Source organism: Polyodon spathula, chromosome 11, assembly GCF_017654505.1.
Source record: "Polyodon spathula isolate WHYD16114869_AA chromosome 11, ASM1765450v1, whole genome shotgun sequence".
Lineage (NCBI taxonomy): Eukaryota > Metazoa > Chordata > Actinopteri > Acipenseriformes > Polyodontidae > Polyodon > Polyodon spathula.
This window is the reverse complement of record NC_054544.1, coordinates 20210258-20228705: the sequence shown is the minus strand read 5'-3', so window position 1 is coordinate 20228705 and position 18448 is coordinate 20210258. Positions and strand designations below refer to the sequence as shown.

Here is an 18448-nt window from a genome sequence, read left to right as displayed (position 1 = left end):
GAAAACAAAATCTCCCACATCACCTTGCCTTTTATATAGCCTACTGTCTGACAGCAGCAAATTAATGCCTGCTTTTCAGAGTTCTTAAAATAATCAAGCAAATACGAGGCCCATAATTACCGGCAGCTTTAATAAATTAGACAGAATATTAAATAGACCTCATTTGCAAAACCCCCTCTCAATTTTAGCGGTTTCGTTCAGAAACGCCCCAGAATTACATATGCATTTACAGAATTACACATATATCAAGGGCTAAAGCGAACAGAGACATTGCCCCCGCAAATCACGTCTTAATTGCGTGTTTATGCCATTGCATGTGTTTTATAAATCCCATCCAAGAACCCTTAGTGCCCGTTTTATGGTCGTAAAACATGCGCAATCCGTTTATAAATCTGGGCCTCAGTTTCTAAGTGCAAACAACTATATTGTGACACTTTTCTTTCCACATGAACTCTCACCTCGAGTTTCCCAGCAACCTGTCACACCACAAAAAAAGAAAGAACTGTCAAGGCTACCGTGGGCTGCTCATCTGCTGGAAAATCCAGTTTGTTTACATTCTCCAAGGGTAGTTTTGGCCTAAGCGTTGGCGATCTCGTTCTCCTTTGCTAGCTGCGCTGGTAGGGATCACTTGCAGCACCGAAAAGAAGAACGTGCTGCACCTATAGTAACTGCTTCAATGAATCTTATATTTGACCAATAGAGACGATAACCATTATCATGGGAAGGCCTGAATGTTGTTTTCTCCACTCAAGGTGACAGTATTTGGGTTGCTGATTCATTTTATTAAGGTCTGTAGATAAATCTTAAGAAATAATACATGCAGAATTTCTTAGTACTGTTTTTTTTTTTTTTTTTTTTTTTTTTAAATCTTAAATAAAATCCTCCTACTGTAAATTACAACCGGGAGAATATCACTGAGCCCAGACAGAGTCAAAGTGGAGAATATCACTGAGCCCAGACAGAGTCAAAGTGGATTGAGATCAGACTGTGTACTCTCCTTAACTGTCCCTGACCGAACATTAACCAAGGCCAGAATCTGCTATCAATCATTTTTGCAAAATAATTTTAATACCAAGTTTCATGACAATTAGATAAATGGTTTTCCACATATATGGATACATCTGCGTGACAAACCTACGCTTGACCGCCTCCACTATAATCTCTTCACAGGGGATTTAATCCGCAGCGGGGGATAACAAGAGATAATAACCATGTTAGATGGGACAAATACAACTCAATGCAAATACAACTTCTTGTCTTTGATTTAATCTGGGTACTTGAATTTAAAAGGTGACATGGCAGTGGTGTTCACAGACCTCAGTAGCTGTATCTTGAGTAAATGTTGGGAATTCACAAAGAAGGAGAAAACAAATTTGGGTGGCCTGCATGAATTCTCACCAAGTCCATTCCAGACCTCTTAGAGTGACTAGGAAGGGCACCCTGTGTTATCAGTGCTACCACTTTAATCTTCAATTACTCACTGCTTATGAATAATGCCTTATGCTGTTTAGACATAGCCATAACACTAATTGTGGTGATGTTATTATGTAACACCTTTCAATCAGTTAAGTAAAGATTGCTGTGAATGTTTCTTTGCCAATTTTTAGTTATGAAAAAAACACAATATAGATTTATAATGCACAATGAATTATAAAAAATAACAAAGTTGTCTACCATTCTCAACCCACTGTCTACCCAATCTTCACCCTCGAAGATGAAATTTGAAATTTTTAATGGTAAGCTGCTGCATATTTGTAAACTGTAGTGTTTCTGGTAGATACATTGTTTATATACCTGCAGACATTGTAACAGCTGAATTATTAGATATGAGGAACAGTAGAAATCAAACGTCATTACTTTGTAATTGTACAGAGCGGTAGGGTGGGTTTTATGGATTGACACGTCTGTAGCCATTGGATCTCGGAGAGCTTAGGCAGGGGTGAGAATAGAACAGCATGAGTATTGTGAATAAAAGGCACTGAAGCGGTCTTACTGTTCAAATATTACCACTGAATTGCATCAACCATTAGGTAAACTTAAAGTAAAAAATAGCTGTAAGTTACAGGTGTTTTAATTGGTTCCCCCTGTATAAAACACAACTGTGTTACTGCGTAGGTTTGTAGTTACATATCGAATGCACTTTTTATAAATGCACTACTGGCACACACTGGACCTGTTTAAATGAACACCATTAATCGTAAAATAATAACATGGACATAGAAAAGCAAAAGAATTTCAAAGCAAAAGATCAGGACACACATAAAAGGGTGAACTGAGATGTTTTCTAGACTATAGCAGACGTCTATTTAGGTTTGTTTATGACTGGTACTTCCCTACAGCATGATCCCCCAGTGGCTCACCTAGTAAAAAGCAGAGATGCGTGATGTGCAGGATGAGTCACACAGTCAGGGGAGGTCAGGTTGGCATGCTGCCGGTGCTAAGTCGCCACTGGGGATTCTGGAGGGAGCGTTGCATTGGCTCTGGTGCTCCCGTGGTAGGGAGGCAAAATCGGCAGAGACTGTTTCTCTTCATCCAGCTAAAGTAGACCCTACTGGCCAGGTGCCTGCAGGGCTGGCCTTTGTCCTCCAGAGGCCAGTAGCTCGCTGACATCCACTCTCGAGTTCCTGGGTGTAAAGAGTAAATTGGCTAGGTAGTGGGATCGGAGGACACCCACTGAACCTTAGGTTCTCCTGAACTGTGTGGGGAATTGCTGCGGTGAGGGAACATAATTGGACATTCTAAATTTTGAAGAAAATCGGGGGTAAAAGTTGGGCAGTCTAAATAAAAAAAAAAAATAACAAAAAGTTCCCTACAGCAGTGATTCCCAAACTGGGGGTTGGGGGACCCTGAGGGGTACCAGGATGGTTTCAGCAGAGGCGCAGTAAATACATATTCTCTTACAAATGACCCGGTTCTAACAAAGCAAAGTTTTCCTGAGGAATCAATTTATTTACATGAAAGTCTTCCATTTTTCACAAAGTTAATGAATTATTTCCATAAATCTAGTGCTCGGCCATTCCATACGATGTCCCACCTCTAAAATCTTGCTCCCTGCATCATTGTTTTAGTCGGATTGTGATTTAGATGTGAGACTTTCAAATGGAATGTCAGAGCATTCAATTCATAATTTATAGAAATGTGAAATTTGGTTTTCCTTACAATCAACCACTTTCGTGGTACTGGAAATAGATGTTCGACAAAGTTGACATTTTTGTGTAGTAATTGTTACATTCAAAATAACACCACATACCCTACAGCAGCGTTCATGTAATTATATTGACCAACCAAGACAAGTTTGCTTTTTTTCTGGTCATTTGGACGGGAATATTTCTGTATTGAGGAGTTTCCTGAAACCACCCTGTGGCCCCTCTGAGGTCTCCTAACCTCTATTTTGGGAGCCACTTCTGTAGGGAACTTTCAGTAATAAACAAACCCAAACTAACCCCTGCTATTGTCTAGAAAACATCTACATTAAGAACATAAGAATATAAGAAAGGTTACAAACGAGAGGAGGCCATTCAGCCCATCAGGTACATTTGGTTGATAGTAGCTTATTGATCCCAGAATCTAATCAAGCCGCTTCTTGAAGGATCCCAGGGTGTCAGTTTCAACAACATTACTGGGGAGTTGGTTCCAGACTGCCACAATTCTCTGTGTAAAAAAGGGTTTCCTATTTTCTGTTCTGAATGCCCCTTTATCTAATCTCCATTTGTGACCCCTGGTCCTTGTTTCTTTTTTCAGGTCAAAAAAGTCCCCTGGGTCGACACTGTCAATACCTTTCAGAATTTTGAATGCTTCAATCCAGTCGCCGCGTAGTCTTCTTTGTTTAAGATGGAATAGATTCAATTATTTTAGCCTTATAATTCTGGTCATTCTTCAAGTTTCCTTACTATCCTAGAATTTAAGTCATTAATGTAGATTAGGAAGAGCAGAGGTCCTAATACCGATCCCTGTGGTACACCACTGGTTACCACACTCCATGCTGAGGTTTTTCCTCTAATCAGTACTTTCTGTTTTCTAAATGTTAACCACTCCCTAATCCACGTGCATGCACTTCCTTGAATCCCTAATGAGTTCAGTTTGAGAATTAATCTTTTATGCAGGACTTTATAGAAAGCTTTCTGGAAATCTAAATAAACCATAACATATGATTTGCAATTATTCATTGTCGATGTTGTATCCTCAAAAAAATCAAGCAGGTTAGTTAAGGTTACACGATCTCCCTTTCCTAAAACCATGCTGCCAGACTACCCCTTTATGTTGTCCTGAATGATCTTTTGCTTTGAAACCCTTTGCAAGCTGCCCTGGTTAATTAGCACATAAGATGCATTTAAAATGGTGAACTGATAAAAAGGAAAAATAAACAGAAGCACAAATATTTTCTTTATTGAAAGGGGTAAAGTCAACCTTTTAAAATGTCCTGTCAAACATGACTAATAATAACGTGTTGCTTTTCTATCACTGTGTGATACATATGTGTTTGTTTAATTGCGTTCATTTACATTTTTATATAAAAATAAGTCTGCAAATAAACAGGACAAGCTTGTGCCAATAGTACACTTATAAAAAGTGTATTTGCATGAGTTGTGTAACTGCAAAGTCACCAGGTTCAAGTTACAGCTGCTTACCACTGAAAGTGTCTAATTTCATGTTCAAGGCTGTTGCATTGTAAGATGCAAAATGTTGTATGGGATGATTGACTGTTTGGCCCAGGATCTCGCCTTCTGGCGACAGGACGATAGGAGCCGCCCTTGTTTTAGGTGCGACCTCTGACATCGGTCAAAGGTCACCAAGGATGGGTGCTGGGGGACCACCGATCCCCAGAAGGGAGATACTGACATATCTAAGTCAAGTTACTTTGTTTATTCAATAACCTGTAAGTAATTTAAAACAAGGAACATTTTAATGGTCAGTGCAAATGTTGACGTTACTATCCATTCACAAAATGTCAACAGTAGATGTTTTACATTGAGAGAACTGCAGTCCAGAGTTAAAAAAATAACCAACTCCCAAGTATCTTGCTTTTTTCTTATTAGTCACTGCGTTGTTCTGCTTAACATTTTTATATTCATCATAACATTAAATTACCTTTTTAATTTCAATGTTTCCCAAGTTTGACTTCCTTCTTTTAGCACTTGCTATATGCATCTATTTTATTTCAATTCACACATTTTTGCATGTGCTTGAATACGTAATATGCCATTCGAATATTTTTATTTTATTTTCGTGTAACCGTGTATTCGACTGCACTGACCCATCCCTAATTAGAATTATTATAATTTCGTTTCAGCGTTGCTGTGACCATGGTAACAGCTCAGTTACGGGTTTGCTTTGTACACATAGAATTTTAAATCCTAATAGTATTTTCATTTTTTTATCAGCACACAAATGTGTGCATGTTAAATGTCTGAAGTAACATACATTGAAAAGCTTTGCTTAGCCACTTTCTTTTTCTTTTAAGAGACATTGTCTAACTTCGGTTACTGTACAGTTAGAAACACAGTGAAAATAAAAGCCCTCATGACAAAAAATGTATAAAAAACATATATTGGACCAAATACAATTGATCTGGTCCAGCAAAAACACAAGCTCAGTGGCCCAAGAGGCCAGTAGTTAAAAGTCTATGTTAAAATTACTTACTGTAACCTTGGCTCTCTGAAAGAGAAGACGACCACCAAAACATATTTATGGGATATGCCTGCTTATTGGTAGGTATGAGCTCTGAGCTCTTTATATCAGAGCTGCTGATAGGCCCCATCCTGGCGTGATGTCCTCGGTCCCGTCTACTGTCAGCCCATGGAAGCCATGTTCTCTTTTTGCATCAAACCCATGAGGACAACCAATGCGACCTCGTTGGTTGGTGGTCGTCTTCTCTTTCAAGGAACCAGGGTTACGGTAAGCAACCTAACGTTCTTTTCAATTTGAAGACGACCACCAAAATATACTTATGGGAAAGTATACCAGAGCAGTCGTGACGCCTCAGAACCGTTTAACCCAAGGTTAGTGTTGCGAGTGTGCAACCTCAAGGACAGTCGTGCCTAATGAAGGCAAGAAAGAATCTATAACATTATGGCAACAGAACCTGGACAAAGTATGCGCATAGCCCAGCTAACCGCAGCACAGATATCGGACAGCGAGGCCCCTCTGAAGAGTGCCCAAAATGTAACCAACCCTCTAGTAGAATGCGTTGAAAGTATCTCCATTTGTAAGCCTATAACGACCTAGTGCCCTAGCGTTCTGCAACGTACCCACGACCATATCAGATAGCCCTTGGGCTGACCAGCGGTCCCGTTCAAGGTCCAGACCCATAATTGGAACCTGTTCCGGATGCCAGAGAGTGTCTTTCGCCAGGCGAAGCAGGATCTCCCAGGGCTGGCCATGTAAGAGCTGGCACAGGGTCGAAAAACAGATTCTCCTGGGCCACCGGAGGGGCCACTTGAAGAACATTACGGGTATTAACTGGCTCTGGCATTGGGTCCGCATGCAGCGAGTGCCGCTTGCATCAAGCACTACATGCACTAGGCACCGCGTGCTCCGGGTGTACCGAGCGCCAAGGGCGCTATGCGCACCAAGGTACTAAACACTGTACTCAACGGCGGGGCCAGTCGGAACATAGCCCCGGTGGAGGCATATTCCATAAGTATGTTTTGGTGGTCGTCTGCAAATTGAAAGTTTATAGTAGAGCTTCCTGGTGTAGCCTGTCTATAGATTTACTGATAAGACACCACCAGAAAAAGGAACATATGCTCAAAAACACAAATAACATGGTATGCGTATATCACTGCTGTATGAAAGGTTTGCTTGACTGTGGCAGTGTGCCCTGCCCCTGTGCATATTTTTGTGTTATATGTTGTACCTATGGTGTTAATGTTGGTGTATTGTAATTGTTACATGGGATATAATATGGGTTACGAGCACGAGTGTTTAAAATGTATATTTTTATTAGACACGAGGATTGCACAGCACTTCACGTGCAGGTAAAATGTAAAAATATGTGGGAGCATGGGGAATTGCATTAAATAAATTCATGTGCTGTTGTACCGAAACTCCAACTGAATTACTGATTAGCAATCGAGTCCCGGTACAGCTGCATAAAAGCAGCATGTTGTCACTCACTCGGGGTTGTGTGTTCGAGAGTGGAGAACGGGTGAGAGAGAGGAGAGTTAATTTAAAACTAGAAAATAGAAAATAGCAATTGCTATTGCTTGCTGGAAGCACCAGTGCGGTACTTGTTTATGTATTCGTCCACTCGTTTGTCTGTCTGTTTAATGTTAGTCCGTTTTGTTTGTCTTTTTATTTTGGCGTAAAGTGCAGTGTCCTCTGTACAACCTTTTTATTTTTACAATAAACCGTCGCAAGCAAGCACCTTCATTATTTCACTCGTCCTGTTTGTGGTTTTTCATTTCCTGGTCCATGACATCACCATGCACCTGCGCACTGTGACCATCCTGCCACAGTGACAACATTTTTATGTTGTTCTCTATGCTGCCCCCTAGTATGCATTAGAAACATTTTGTAACAATATTGAAACAGCAGAACTCAGAATCACACAGAAAGATTGCAGTAATAGTAAGGGAAAATCAATTAAAAAAACAATCTGAATGCCACTTGCTCTTTTAAGCAATGAATGGATACTGATAACAGTTGACATATTATGTGATAAGCAGGATTCCATTTTTACACACATATCAACCGGTGATTTGTTATTGTCCGGGATTTATTCTGTACTGAATGTCAAGTCACTAGTCTCTAGCAGTCTCACCCAAAACATAATTTTTCTTCAAATCATTTACTGAAGATCAACCTTGCCTTTAGGATATGTGTGTAAGAGATTACACACTCTTATTTGGATGGGGTTTTTTGTTTGATTGTTTCTATGAAAGATTCTGAGGCTCAAAACTTCTAAACCCCTTGTTGGATTGATATGATAACACCTACACACCCACGTCTGGCTATTAATAGATTGACGGGCACAATCATTTGCAAGCACAGCAGTGGGGTTAGGCAATGCCCTTGAAGTTTGTACAGTATTATAATGTCTGCACAGTCAACTATCTCAATAGAAATCTGATGTTTTATTATCCCTAAATAGGAATGCATGTTTTTGTTGACATTATCTAGTTTGTTTATTGAAATATATCTGCAATATGATCTATAAAAGTAGCTTATCATTACCAGAGCTGTCAACTTAAAATACTTTCTAAAACTCAATAACATTAACCAGACAACATGATTTGATTAAAGCAGAACCCCTCTGCAGTTCAAACCACCTAGTTAAAGGAAACTTAAATCAATGCACACACACTTCTTTCTTTTTTCTTTCTACACTTCTTGTAAAACATGTTGGTGCTGGATGGGCAGTTCTGGATAATACATGCTGGTGCTGGATGGGCAGTTCTGGATAGCACTGTAGCCAGAGCAAGGAATGGCACAAGGTGTATTATAGCACTGTGAGGCAATCCTGGAGTTTTATAGAGGTTAGTACCAAGTTCAGTCTCTGTGGTCTCTCTCCAGGAGACCTAGTGCCAACATTCTTTTTTTTTTTTTTAATCCACTGCAGCATTTCAAAGTTGTCTGCCCCACCTACTAGTACTAAAGCCTGTTTTCCAACTGCCACTGGGATTGAGTTGAAAGTGGTCTGAAATCAATCCTGTTTGTTTCCTGGACGCAATCTCTGTAATCCCCAATGAAGAATAACCGACTTCAAACAACCAGGACCAAACTTCATGGGAAAAGGTAGCAACTATCCTGATTGTTTGAATGCCATTCAACTTATGTTTCTGTACAGATCTACACATTCTAACACGAAATACATGTCAAAATTACATCTGTTTACAGATGGGAGAAATAAGCAGTCAAAAAGTGGAAAGATCTTCTCCTTGTCTTCCTGTTCTCCTTGCTGAAGAAGTAAAATGTGTAGTGAATTAACATGACTCCTCATAGAACTCAAAATGAATTAAACTGAGATGAATTGGGGAATTTTTGTTCAACTCTGCAGCACCATTCATTTAACACCAAGACCACCATGGTAACGGCAAGACATAAGCAAGGTTACTGAGTTGCAACACCCAAGCTGATTCTGGATAAGAGACAATAGAAAACTGGGAGGTCTATACAGTATGGCCTAGTGGTCTAAAGCACTGTAAACAGGAATTACACCTCTCCTGAAGGCTTTTGTTTAAAATAAACCCTGCGTGGTACGGGTTATTCAAGCAAATAAAAAGTGTGTTGGGATCCCCTGCTGTCAGTCTCACACAAGCAGCACATTCATCACTGTCTATGTGGTGCAAGCCTACCAGATTGTAGACTGCCAGTCCTTGTATAAATGTATTTCCAAACAAGAGTTAACCTCTTTACTCCTTCGCCCTGCAGTCGATAACCTCAACTCTGAGTTAGAAATCGGGTTGCCCTGATTGATCTGCTGTACGTCCAGACTGTGTTTATTTTACTGTAATTTGAGGATTGGGTTACCCGGAGGAGCAGGAGGCACAGTTGCATACTGACTGCTGAGAGGCAAACTGAAACTGTTTGTGTGTGAGTGAAATTATGTATTGTAGCTAGTCCCTTCCCCTAATGCCTAAGGGTAACTGAACTAATCTGGGATGGTCTGGTTATGGTGGTCTGAGTATGAGTGGCATCCTTGGCTCTATTCGGGGCAACTCAGGTGTAATGGGGCAGGGTATTGGCATGTAACAGTGGTATGGTGGTCATTTAGGAGATGGGGTCAGGCTACATTCAATGTGAGGGGTAGAACATAGGTAGCACATTTTGATTAGCAGGATATACAGTATTTGTGCATGTGGTGCTGTGGCTAGTTGTATGGGGTTGCAGTAAGTGTAATAGGGATGTTGTCACAACAGTAATGTTGTTGAAGCTGACACCCTGGGATCCTTCAAGAAGCTGCTTGATGAGATTCTGGGGTCAATAAGCTACTAACAACCAAACGAGCAAGATGGGCCAAATGGCTTCCTCTCGTTTGTAAACTTTCTTATGTTCTTATGTTCTCCCCCACTATTTGAATACATAAAATAGAAACTTTTTTGAAAATGTGCTATCTCTCACATGACTGATTCAATTGCTATGCAAACAGAATATGTATTCTGCAAGGATGTTGCAATTAATTTTCCGTCACTAATGGCCAAACTGTAGATCTGACACACTTTTATTTTTCAAGTGGAACACTCAAGGAGAACAGATTTTGTTGCAGATTTGCACCCCCAAATACCTGAAGAGGCCATTTCTATAGAGATACTATATACTGTAGGCACTATTATGTGTTTGTACAATGACCACATGGCAAAAAAAATAATGTTTTGCACACTGCTAGGGGCTGTAATCAAATGGACATGGACATGAGAAAAAGTATGTGATCTGTATCATTGGTCAATGTGAAAGTGAAACTCCATTGAGAATCACAGAATACAGCCATCATTTGATCTAACCAGTGCCAGGTCTAAATACAGCCACTGAGATAATTTTAATTTGAGCAATAATATTCTGAAAATCATCTCACTCTTAAGTGGACTTCTATCTGTAAAATTAATAAAATGTCACTAAGAGCTTGTATACAATGTAGCAGTGAAGAGGTACATTTTTACTGCACAAAACTGATAACAAAATACATCAGTCTACCAAAAGTGAAGAAATTTACTCAAAGTGTACTGTCTCCATACAGCAGAAAAAAAACCAAATCATTAATCAGCCCTACTCAGTAGCGTATATTGACAGCAATGGGTTTATCTTCCAAAAGTGACTTGGAATAAATCTGTGTCTTAGGCAGTCACCTATGTACTTTCATGCAGCCCCCTTTCCACTCACTCATCCCAGGGAAGGTATTTACCATATCCCTTAAGTACAGCTCTTCCTGAGTGGTCGGGTAGACTGTAATATATAGCGTGTAACATTTCTAAAGTATGGCTTGACATCAATACAAGGCCTTAATTAAATATGATCCTGTTATTTTAACCTGCCAAGTCTTATAGTGGCTGGCAGTATTTACAGCAAATAAAAAACACATTAGCAACTGGTTCGATATAGTGTCTTGCTTTCAAGTATATTTTCTGAAAGAAAAACGAGAAAAAAGGAGTGAGAAACTATTTCTTAGCAGAGAGGAGTAGTTATGTTTTTTCTGAGTAGCTATTTTGCCCATGGACCAATCTAGTAGATGATTCATAAAAACTTGCCAATGGGTGTATAAAAGTTTAATCACAATGGTTGACCGACTCTCTGACAAAATGTGACAGAGACACAAGTTCCTTTATTATATCACTGCACAGTGTAGAAAGGATACACAATGGCTCACAGTGGGCAAGACACAAGTGAGGGAAGTTTGGTGTTCAAATGTCATTTCCCCCTTACAATCTTAACTTTTACAGGGATATCTGTTTGGTTTTCACAGTTCATACATGACACTGTTTAGGGAGTTGTGGTGTCAAAAAGCCCACAGTGAAATGTTTACCATCCATTATGTTTAATTAATTGTTACCCACAAGAAGAGGCCTTCTAAAGCATGTGTAAATGATGTTAAAACTGTTTTTGCTGTATGTTTATTTGTATTAGTGATGAGGCAAATAGGTTGGTATTTTTAAGTATGACTGTATAAAAAAAGATATTAGCCAAAAGACACCAATATCAGTACATTTACTGTACTGAGGAGAGTTTATCTCAATTTATTAATGGGTAATTTGATGGGGCAATGGGTTTATTTAACTTCTGATAGATTTCTTACTGGTATATTGTACTCATTTTACTTTTCCTGCTAATTCAAAATTAAAGACTATTTAAGTAATATTCAAACAACAAAAAACTAAGTCCATCACAGCTCTTATATAGATATGGGTAATTTATAATTATAATTATACTGGGTGGCTGCATAAAGTGCAGTTGCCTAGTGAACTATGTAATGCAAAGACCATTATCATGCGTCACATTCTAATGCCTAAGATTTGTTTAGATTCATTTGACTATCTTCATTTTTGTTTTTCACATTAAGTCAGAAAGCGGTCAAAATCAATGGAAGTTTAAAAAAGGGATTTTAATGCATTTTTAGGGTCTGCGGTATAGTGTATATAGAATGGTAAGAGTTGAAAAATGGATTATTCTTTTACGCTTTTTTAGAGATACTAAAGCTGGAATTGACTCGCAGTGCAGTTCTTTTATCTGCACACGTACATGACACAAGTATAATCAAAAAAGTAAGTCACATAATTTTTTTAACATAGGTTAGTTTGTTTAAAACTACTCTAGTAGTAAATAATGCAGACTCGAAATTACCGCAGGAGATGGATTAGTCAATCGCACTCAGACGCATTGACATAAGTGTGGACCAAACAGGTTGTGAGTATTGCTTCGGTGTGCACGCTGCTCAAAAGTACCAGGGTGAAAATGGTAAAAACAGTATAAAAGATAGCATGAGACTAATTGGATTATTAGTCTCAGTTTCAACACCTGTGCAAAATTCCCTGCTGATAATTGCCTTGCGACAAGCTGGTCTATTTCCTGTTGGTGGGATTTCTATTAAAATGTAGTTTTATAGAATTGAATCATAAAAGGCACATTAATATTAATCAACTGCTTTTCAAGAGCTTTCATTGACATGTAATATCGCATCAATATAATACAGCCTTTCTCTTTTCCCTACATATTACAAAAACACCAGACACAATCCATTTCCCACAGTAACTGACTCAACCCGCACATCACAACACAATTGTCTGCAGGGAAGCTTGCACAGGTGTTGCAGGTAGTGTTGATCTTTGGCAGCTCATCTTGTGGCTTTGAACCATGATGAGCTTAAACTTAACTAAGGGATGTAATATTTTATATATATATATATATATATATATATATATATATATATATATATATATATTGTAATTATTCTCTGGCTTGTCCTTATTAATTAATGATCAGCTATAAATGCACCTAGGGTCACAGAAAGTAATTAAAGGTGCTCTTAGTGCAATGTGCTTTAGATAATTTAATGATGCTCTTATTATTATGACTTTCCCCGTATTATGGTGAATTACTAATTGCATTAACAAATTAAGACTCAAGAACCACTTCTGTATGATAAATTACAGTCTCTTTAATATGGATTGCAATGTGCTTATGTGGCAGGCTTGCGAGTGGATAGAGGCCCACAGACAGTCTGTAGTTCAAAAAAATAACTATTTTATTATAACTAAACACAAAAATAAAAGGGCACAAGGGCCAAAATAAAGGGATTTAAACACAAATAAAGCAAGACAAAAAGCAAAAATAACAATTTCCAGGCTGGGCAATGCCCTCACTGGAGTCAAACTTTCAAACATACAAACAAAACACCAACCTACTTCCTCAGCTCCCTCTTTCCAAATGAGAAGCAGAGGCCTCCTTTTATGTCAGGTGGCTGGGCGCTGATTGATTGCTAAACTAATCATCTAATCAACCCCAGCCACCTGAACACAATGAACCCAGGCAGGTAGGGGAATTTAACCCCATCCCTGCCAATTTCTAAAGAGCAGAGCTGTGCTCTGCCACAGCTTACTTGAACAAAGTTAAAGGAGTAGTACAAATACAACCTGTTTTAAACACTTTGCAATCAGTTTGACCAACAAGTATTTTTACTACCATTGGTAATTTGCTATATAATTCCCTATATAAATGTATTATTCTGCGATGCCAAAGCAGGGGTTCTTGTATGTAGGAGGCAAACGTAAATAACTCTTAAAACAATAAAGGCACTACGAGTAATGCTGCTACAAACTAACACTGTATGTAAAGAAAACATTTAAAAACCCCAAAAAGTTAATATATTTAAAAAAAAAAAAAATTCTAACCTCGATATTAATCAATATAAAATTCTAACCTTGATAATTTGCCTTTTGGTTTCAACTGTTTCGTACATAGGCTACCCCAACTGTATTGACTTCTTGCTAGAACTAATTTCTTTAACTGTAAGTTGGCAGTTTACATAATCCCGTTGGCATTTGTGTCACCAGCATGGTAAGAAATTATATGTTTGGAATTGGATTTACATATTTAGTCTAGTAGCTACTGATTCAAATGCAGAGATAACTTGTAATGATTATAATACTCTACTAAGCATCTATAAAGTGTTTCTACCATATTTATAAATATATATGCAAAGACTGAAAATTTGCAACCTGGCTAAATAGTAACTAGTAACTAGCATCAGACCATATCACCACAAGGTAAAAGTAAGATCCTTTCACCAGATAACTAGTACTGGGAAAAAAAGGAGGCAGAAATTAACTGATCCATGCGTATAAGGTTCAGACAATTAATACTTCAACTGTACATGGGTAAATATTAGAAAGATGTTTGGGTTGGAGACTGTAATTGTAAGTAAAAGCTAATATATCTGTTCTGAATTGCCCTACAGGTTCTGCAGTGTTATTAATTAAGTGTAACTTATTGTAATCCAAGTTCTGGGTTGCAAAAATATCTTAAGAATCCTTGCTGCTCAGAATCAACAGTAAGCTTGTGGATTGCCCGGGACAGAACACAAAGGGACCCATTGATTAGCCTTGGGCACCTCATTCCGATGGTCTGAGTGTGCCTGTTGAGACAGCATTCAGCACAAGAGGGCGTGGCAGCCAAGCGTGACCAACATGTATAATAGGCATTAAAATAACTGTATTTATTATAGAATAGCTGCTAGGTCACATTTCCACCAGAATCATGAAACCTGTCAGTAAATCTCATAGCAGTATCAAAGTGGGCCTGCTACTGGTTCCATCTGCAGGTTCCCATCCAATCTGCAACCAAGCTCAGGATCTGCTCCTCAGTTCTAGTTGCTTACCTTAGATACATGTAACATAGTCTTCGTGGCCAAAGTGATCTGCCACTATTGATGCATTCTCTGTTTATTTATTTATTTTTTTTCAAAACACACTGCATTACACTTGATGGTTAGGGTTCTTACTAAAATAAAGACACTTTGAGTGATGTTGTTCAAAGGTTCAAGGTAGCCTTTCCATTGGATGTTCATTAGGTAACTATCTTCCATCAGAATGATGATGGAGATATGTCTGCCAATCCCCAATCCTACCTGGGTTATACTTTTGTCAAAATTTGAAAATGTACCCACTTGGTACAGGACAATACCAGGGTCACAACATTGTTATTGGAAATATTTGGTTAATGGTTGACACCAACTAGTCAATCAGCAAGATCCACCTGTTGTTGTACATTAAAACCAGAGACCCAGTTCAGTTCAGAAATGCCTCTATGTCTGCTGTGCTCAGGTGGGGATGCTCAGATCTCACTCTCCTACCTGATGCAGGTTGACGAACACTTCGCTCTCATCGCCGCCAGCTGCCATGCTTGGACAGAGAACACCACAGGAAGCGCAGGGTGGGGGGAGGGAGGGATCAGCCCTTCTCTTTCACTGTTGGGTTTCCAGTAAACCTGTGGGGTGGCATAACCTGGAGATGGCAGAGAGAGAGATGATGCCATTTCTACTTCAATGGAAACCACAATACCTGGAATATGCTTTTAGAATGTTCACAGGCTGAAAACAACATCATATATTTCAAATAGATTGAAATAGATGTAAACACGATTTTCTTGACATCTGTTTAAAATAAGAGGAGAAAGTTGTCCTGCAAATGGCCTTGTCGTGTCTTTAATATAGTTGTCTTTCTCATGGATGCTCAAGTGTCTCAGCTGGAAAAGGCATGACTGCATGGTGAGCACAGCAAAGCAATCTGTTTCTGCACAATACACAACACAAAATGCTGTTTATGACTTTATTTTCCCTTTGACTCAGACTAAGCCCTTTATTCCTGCTACAGAAGTTAATGCCCTGTGTTACAGTATGATTGGAACTGATTATCGTGATATTATTGATAATTTCCTTAGCCTTGATATATTGTGCTAAAACATGATTATTGAATATTTGTATTAATGGCAATAACCTTGTTTCAAAGAGTCATCTGAGGCCACATAGCTACCAAAATGTTTTTTCCTTTCTCTTCCTGTACACAACAGATTTGTCCATTAGGAGATTGGGGGGTTACGCGCCACTTAATTAAAACAGGGGAGAGAAAACCAAGTACATTGATCAAACCCAAAGCGTTGAGGCAGGATAAATGATCCTTACCTGAGTGAAAATAAATTTTGGAGAAAACCTACCCTTTATATCCTGACAGGACCTTAGCGCCGTATGTTAACATATGCCATCGGAAATCACATTCGAACCTCATGGGACTCTAGGTCCCAATCTGAGGTAGTGTCAAATTCTCATGTACACTCAATAAAAGACTTCCTTCTTCAGCTCACCGAAAATAATTCAGGACTTGAAAGGGTTAAGAGAAACAGCAAAAAATGCTGTTAAACTGATTAGAGAAAAAAATGTTTTTTTTCTAGCCTTGGTTACAGCCCTTTGAACAAGAAAGAAACACATCTTTTACATTTGTTTTTTCAACAACATGACAAAAGTTGCTAAACCTCATTAGAAGACAACTTAATCGACAAGTAACGGGAGCTCTGTACTGTAATTGCTGGGAAATCTTCCAAAGACCAGACACTAAGACTTCTGATTAAATGTTTAAAGACTGTACAACTGATACGTTACTTGAGGCCTACTGAAGTACTTTCTCACAATAAGCTACTGACAAATACCTAAAAGAGTACTTCTTTGTAAAGTGTACTAAGTATCTTACTGGCCATGGATACCAGTCCTACCATGGACATTGAGACATATTTATCAAAAACCTTCACTGACTCTAAACACCAAAGGAGATCTTTGCGCAGAGAATTTCTATTTTGCTATTTTGCTTTAACCTTTCCATGTACAGTTACATGATCCATAACAGCAGAACGTGTTGTAAAAAAAAAGAATATCATGTGCAAATGGCCATTCCATTCCTCCAACTCGCTTAATTGCTACTGCATGCCAGAGGAGAGGGGTGATGAACACAGAATGCTTCCTTAGCAGGGGTACAAATAAAAGTACACTAAAGAGACTCCCCTGCCGTGTTCGAGGTTTTGTTTTTCATTGCCTTGTTTCACTGCTTTTGTATTTGGATCCGCTGCTGTTTTCGTCTCTTCAAAATAACAGGCCTACTTTATTGAAACGGATGTTTTGTTTTTTGTTTTCATTTCACCACCACATTTTGTTTTCATTTCACCATAACAGTCCCAAAACAAAAACACTCCAGAAATGATTATTATTATTATTATTATTAATATTATTATTTGTTTATTTAACAGACGGCTTTATCCAAGGCGACTTACAGAGACTAGGGTATGTGAACTATGCATCTGCTGCAGAGTCACTTAAAACATCATCTCACCTGAAAAACGGAGCACAAGGAGGTTAAGCTACTTGCTCAGGGTTACACAATGAGTCAGTGAGCGAGCTGAGATTTGAACCAGGGACCTTGATTACAAGCCCTTTTCTTTAACCACTGAACCACACAGCCTCATATAAACTGTTGCCATTTCTGTCTATTTTTCATTATAACCAACTGCTAGATTTTAATTTAATCTCTTTTTTTTCTTTTTTTCTTTATTGGGACTGAACACTTGTTGCTGCTTTAGACTGCTGCTTTAAACTTAAAGATGCCTCTACCATTTAACTTCCACAGAGAAAATACTTTAATAACTGGTAAACGCAGGTGGCAGCTTACCTGTAGTACAGTACTTTGTAAAGTGCCTCAGACACAATACTAGAAAAACAAACACACTTTCAGTCCTATTCAGTTTGGCAATTCAAGTAATTTTAACCCCTGTGCTATATTTAAATCTAGCATTCCTAGTCAATTCCCAGTAGTCACTGACTTCTGCAAGAGACAACCATGTTATCAAACACATGACAAGCAGCCTGCATTCTATATTAAGTAATTTAACACTGGTGAAATATCTTACCCTTTCCAAGAGTCCTCAGGTCCAACTCTTCTCTATATCCCTGCTTCACAACCACATCTCCTTCATACCTAGCCTAGCTTCATACTTGGAGCACCACCTCCTCGACAGACTTGAAACAGAGAAACCCTCTCTCTACTCAAAACAAGAGAAGAGGGGCTGAGGAATCGCATTTCCTCATGGTTGCCGTGCTTGCTTAGTGACAGCTGTGGAATGTCCACCTGACTAATGAGACAAAAAGACACTTGGCACAACTTTACTGTCAATGACTCAGATGTCAGGGATGCCAATCAAATCCCCTGTGGAGAAAAAATAGGTTTTTTTTTTTTATGTTTTCACAATGTGTTTAAGTACATTAATTTTGGAGAATTTATATTTAGAGCTATAGCCAAAAGTAATGCATCACCTAGAATATTAGGATTGAGAAATAATTTAAAAAAACTATATATATATATATATATATATATATATATATATATATATATATATATATATATATATATATATATATGAACATCATTTACATATTTTATTTAACATCATGTAATCAAAGAAACTACACAAGTTTACTGAA

General features: G+C 38.5%; 1 protein-coding gene across 5 annotated transcripts in view; it reads right to left on the bottom strand.

The window, feature by feature from the left end:
- The window catches only part of LOC121323395 (anion exchange protein 3-like), an 83928-nt gene that overhangs the window by 54023 nt on the left and 11457 nt on the right, over positions 1-18448 (bottom strand). For 4 of the 5 annotated variants that reach the window (XM_041264436.1, XM_041264438.1, XM_041264439.1 and 1 more), the window contains exon 2: positions 15281-15431. In XM_041264436.1, the coding sequence (XP_041120370.1) occupies positions 15281-15328 (48 nt within the window). In that variant the 5' untranslated portion in view covers positions 15329-15431. Of the gene's footprint in view, positions 1-15280; positions 15432-17877; positions 18031-18448 lie in introns of those variants that run through there. The other variant, XM_041264437.1, reaches the window with a different exon arrangement.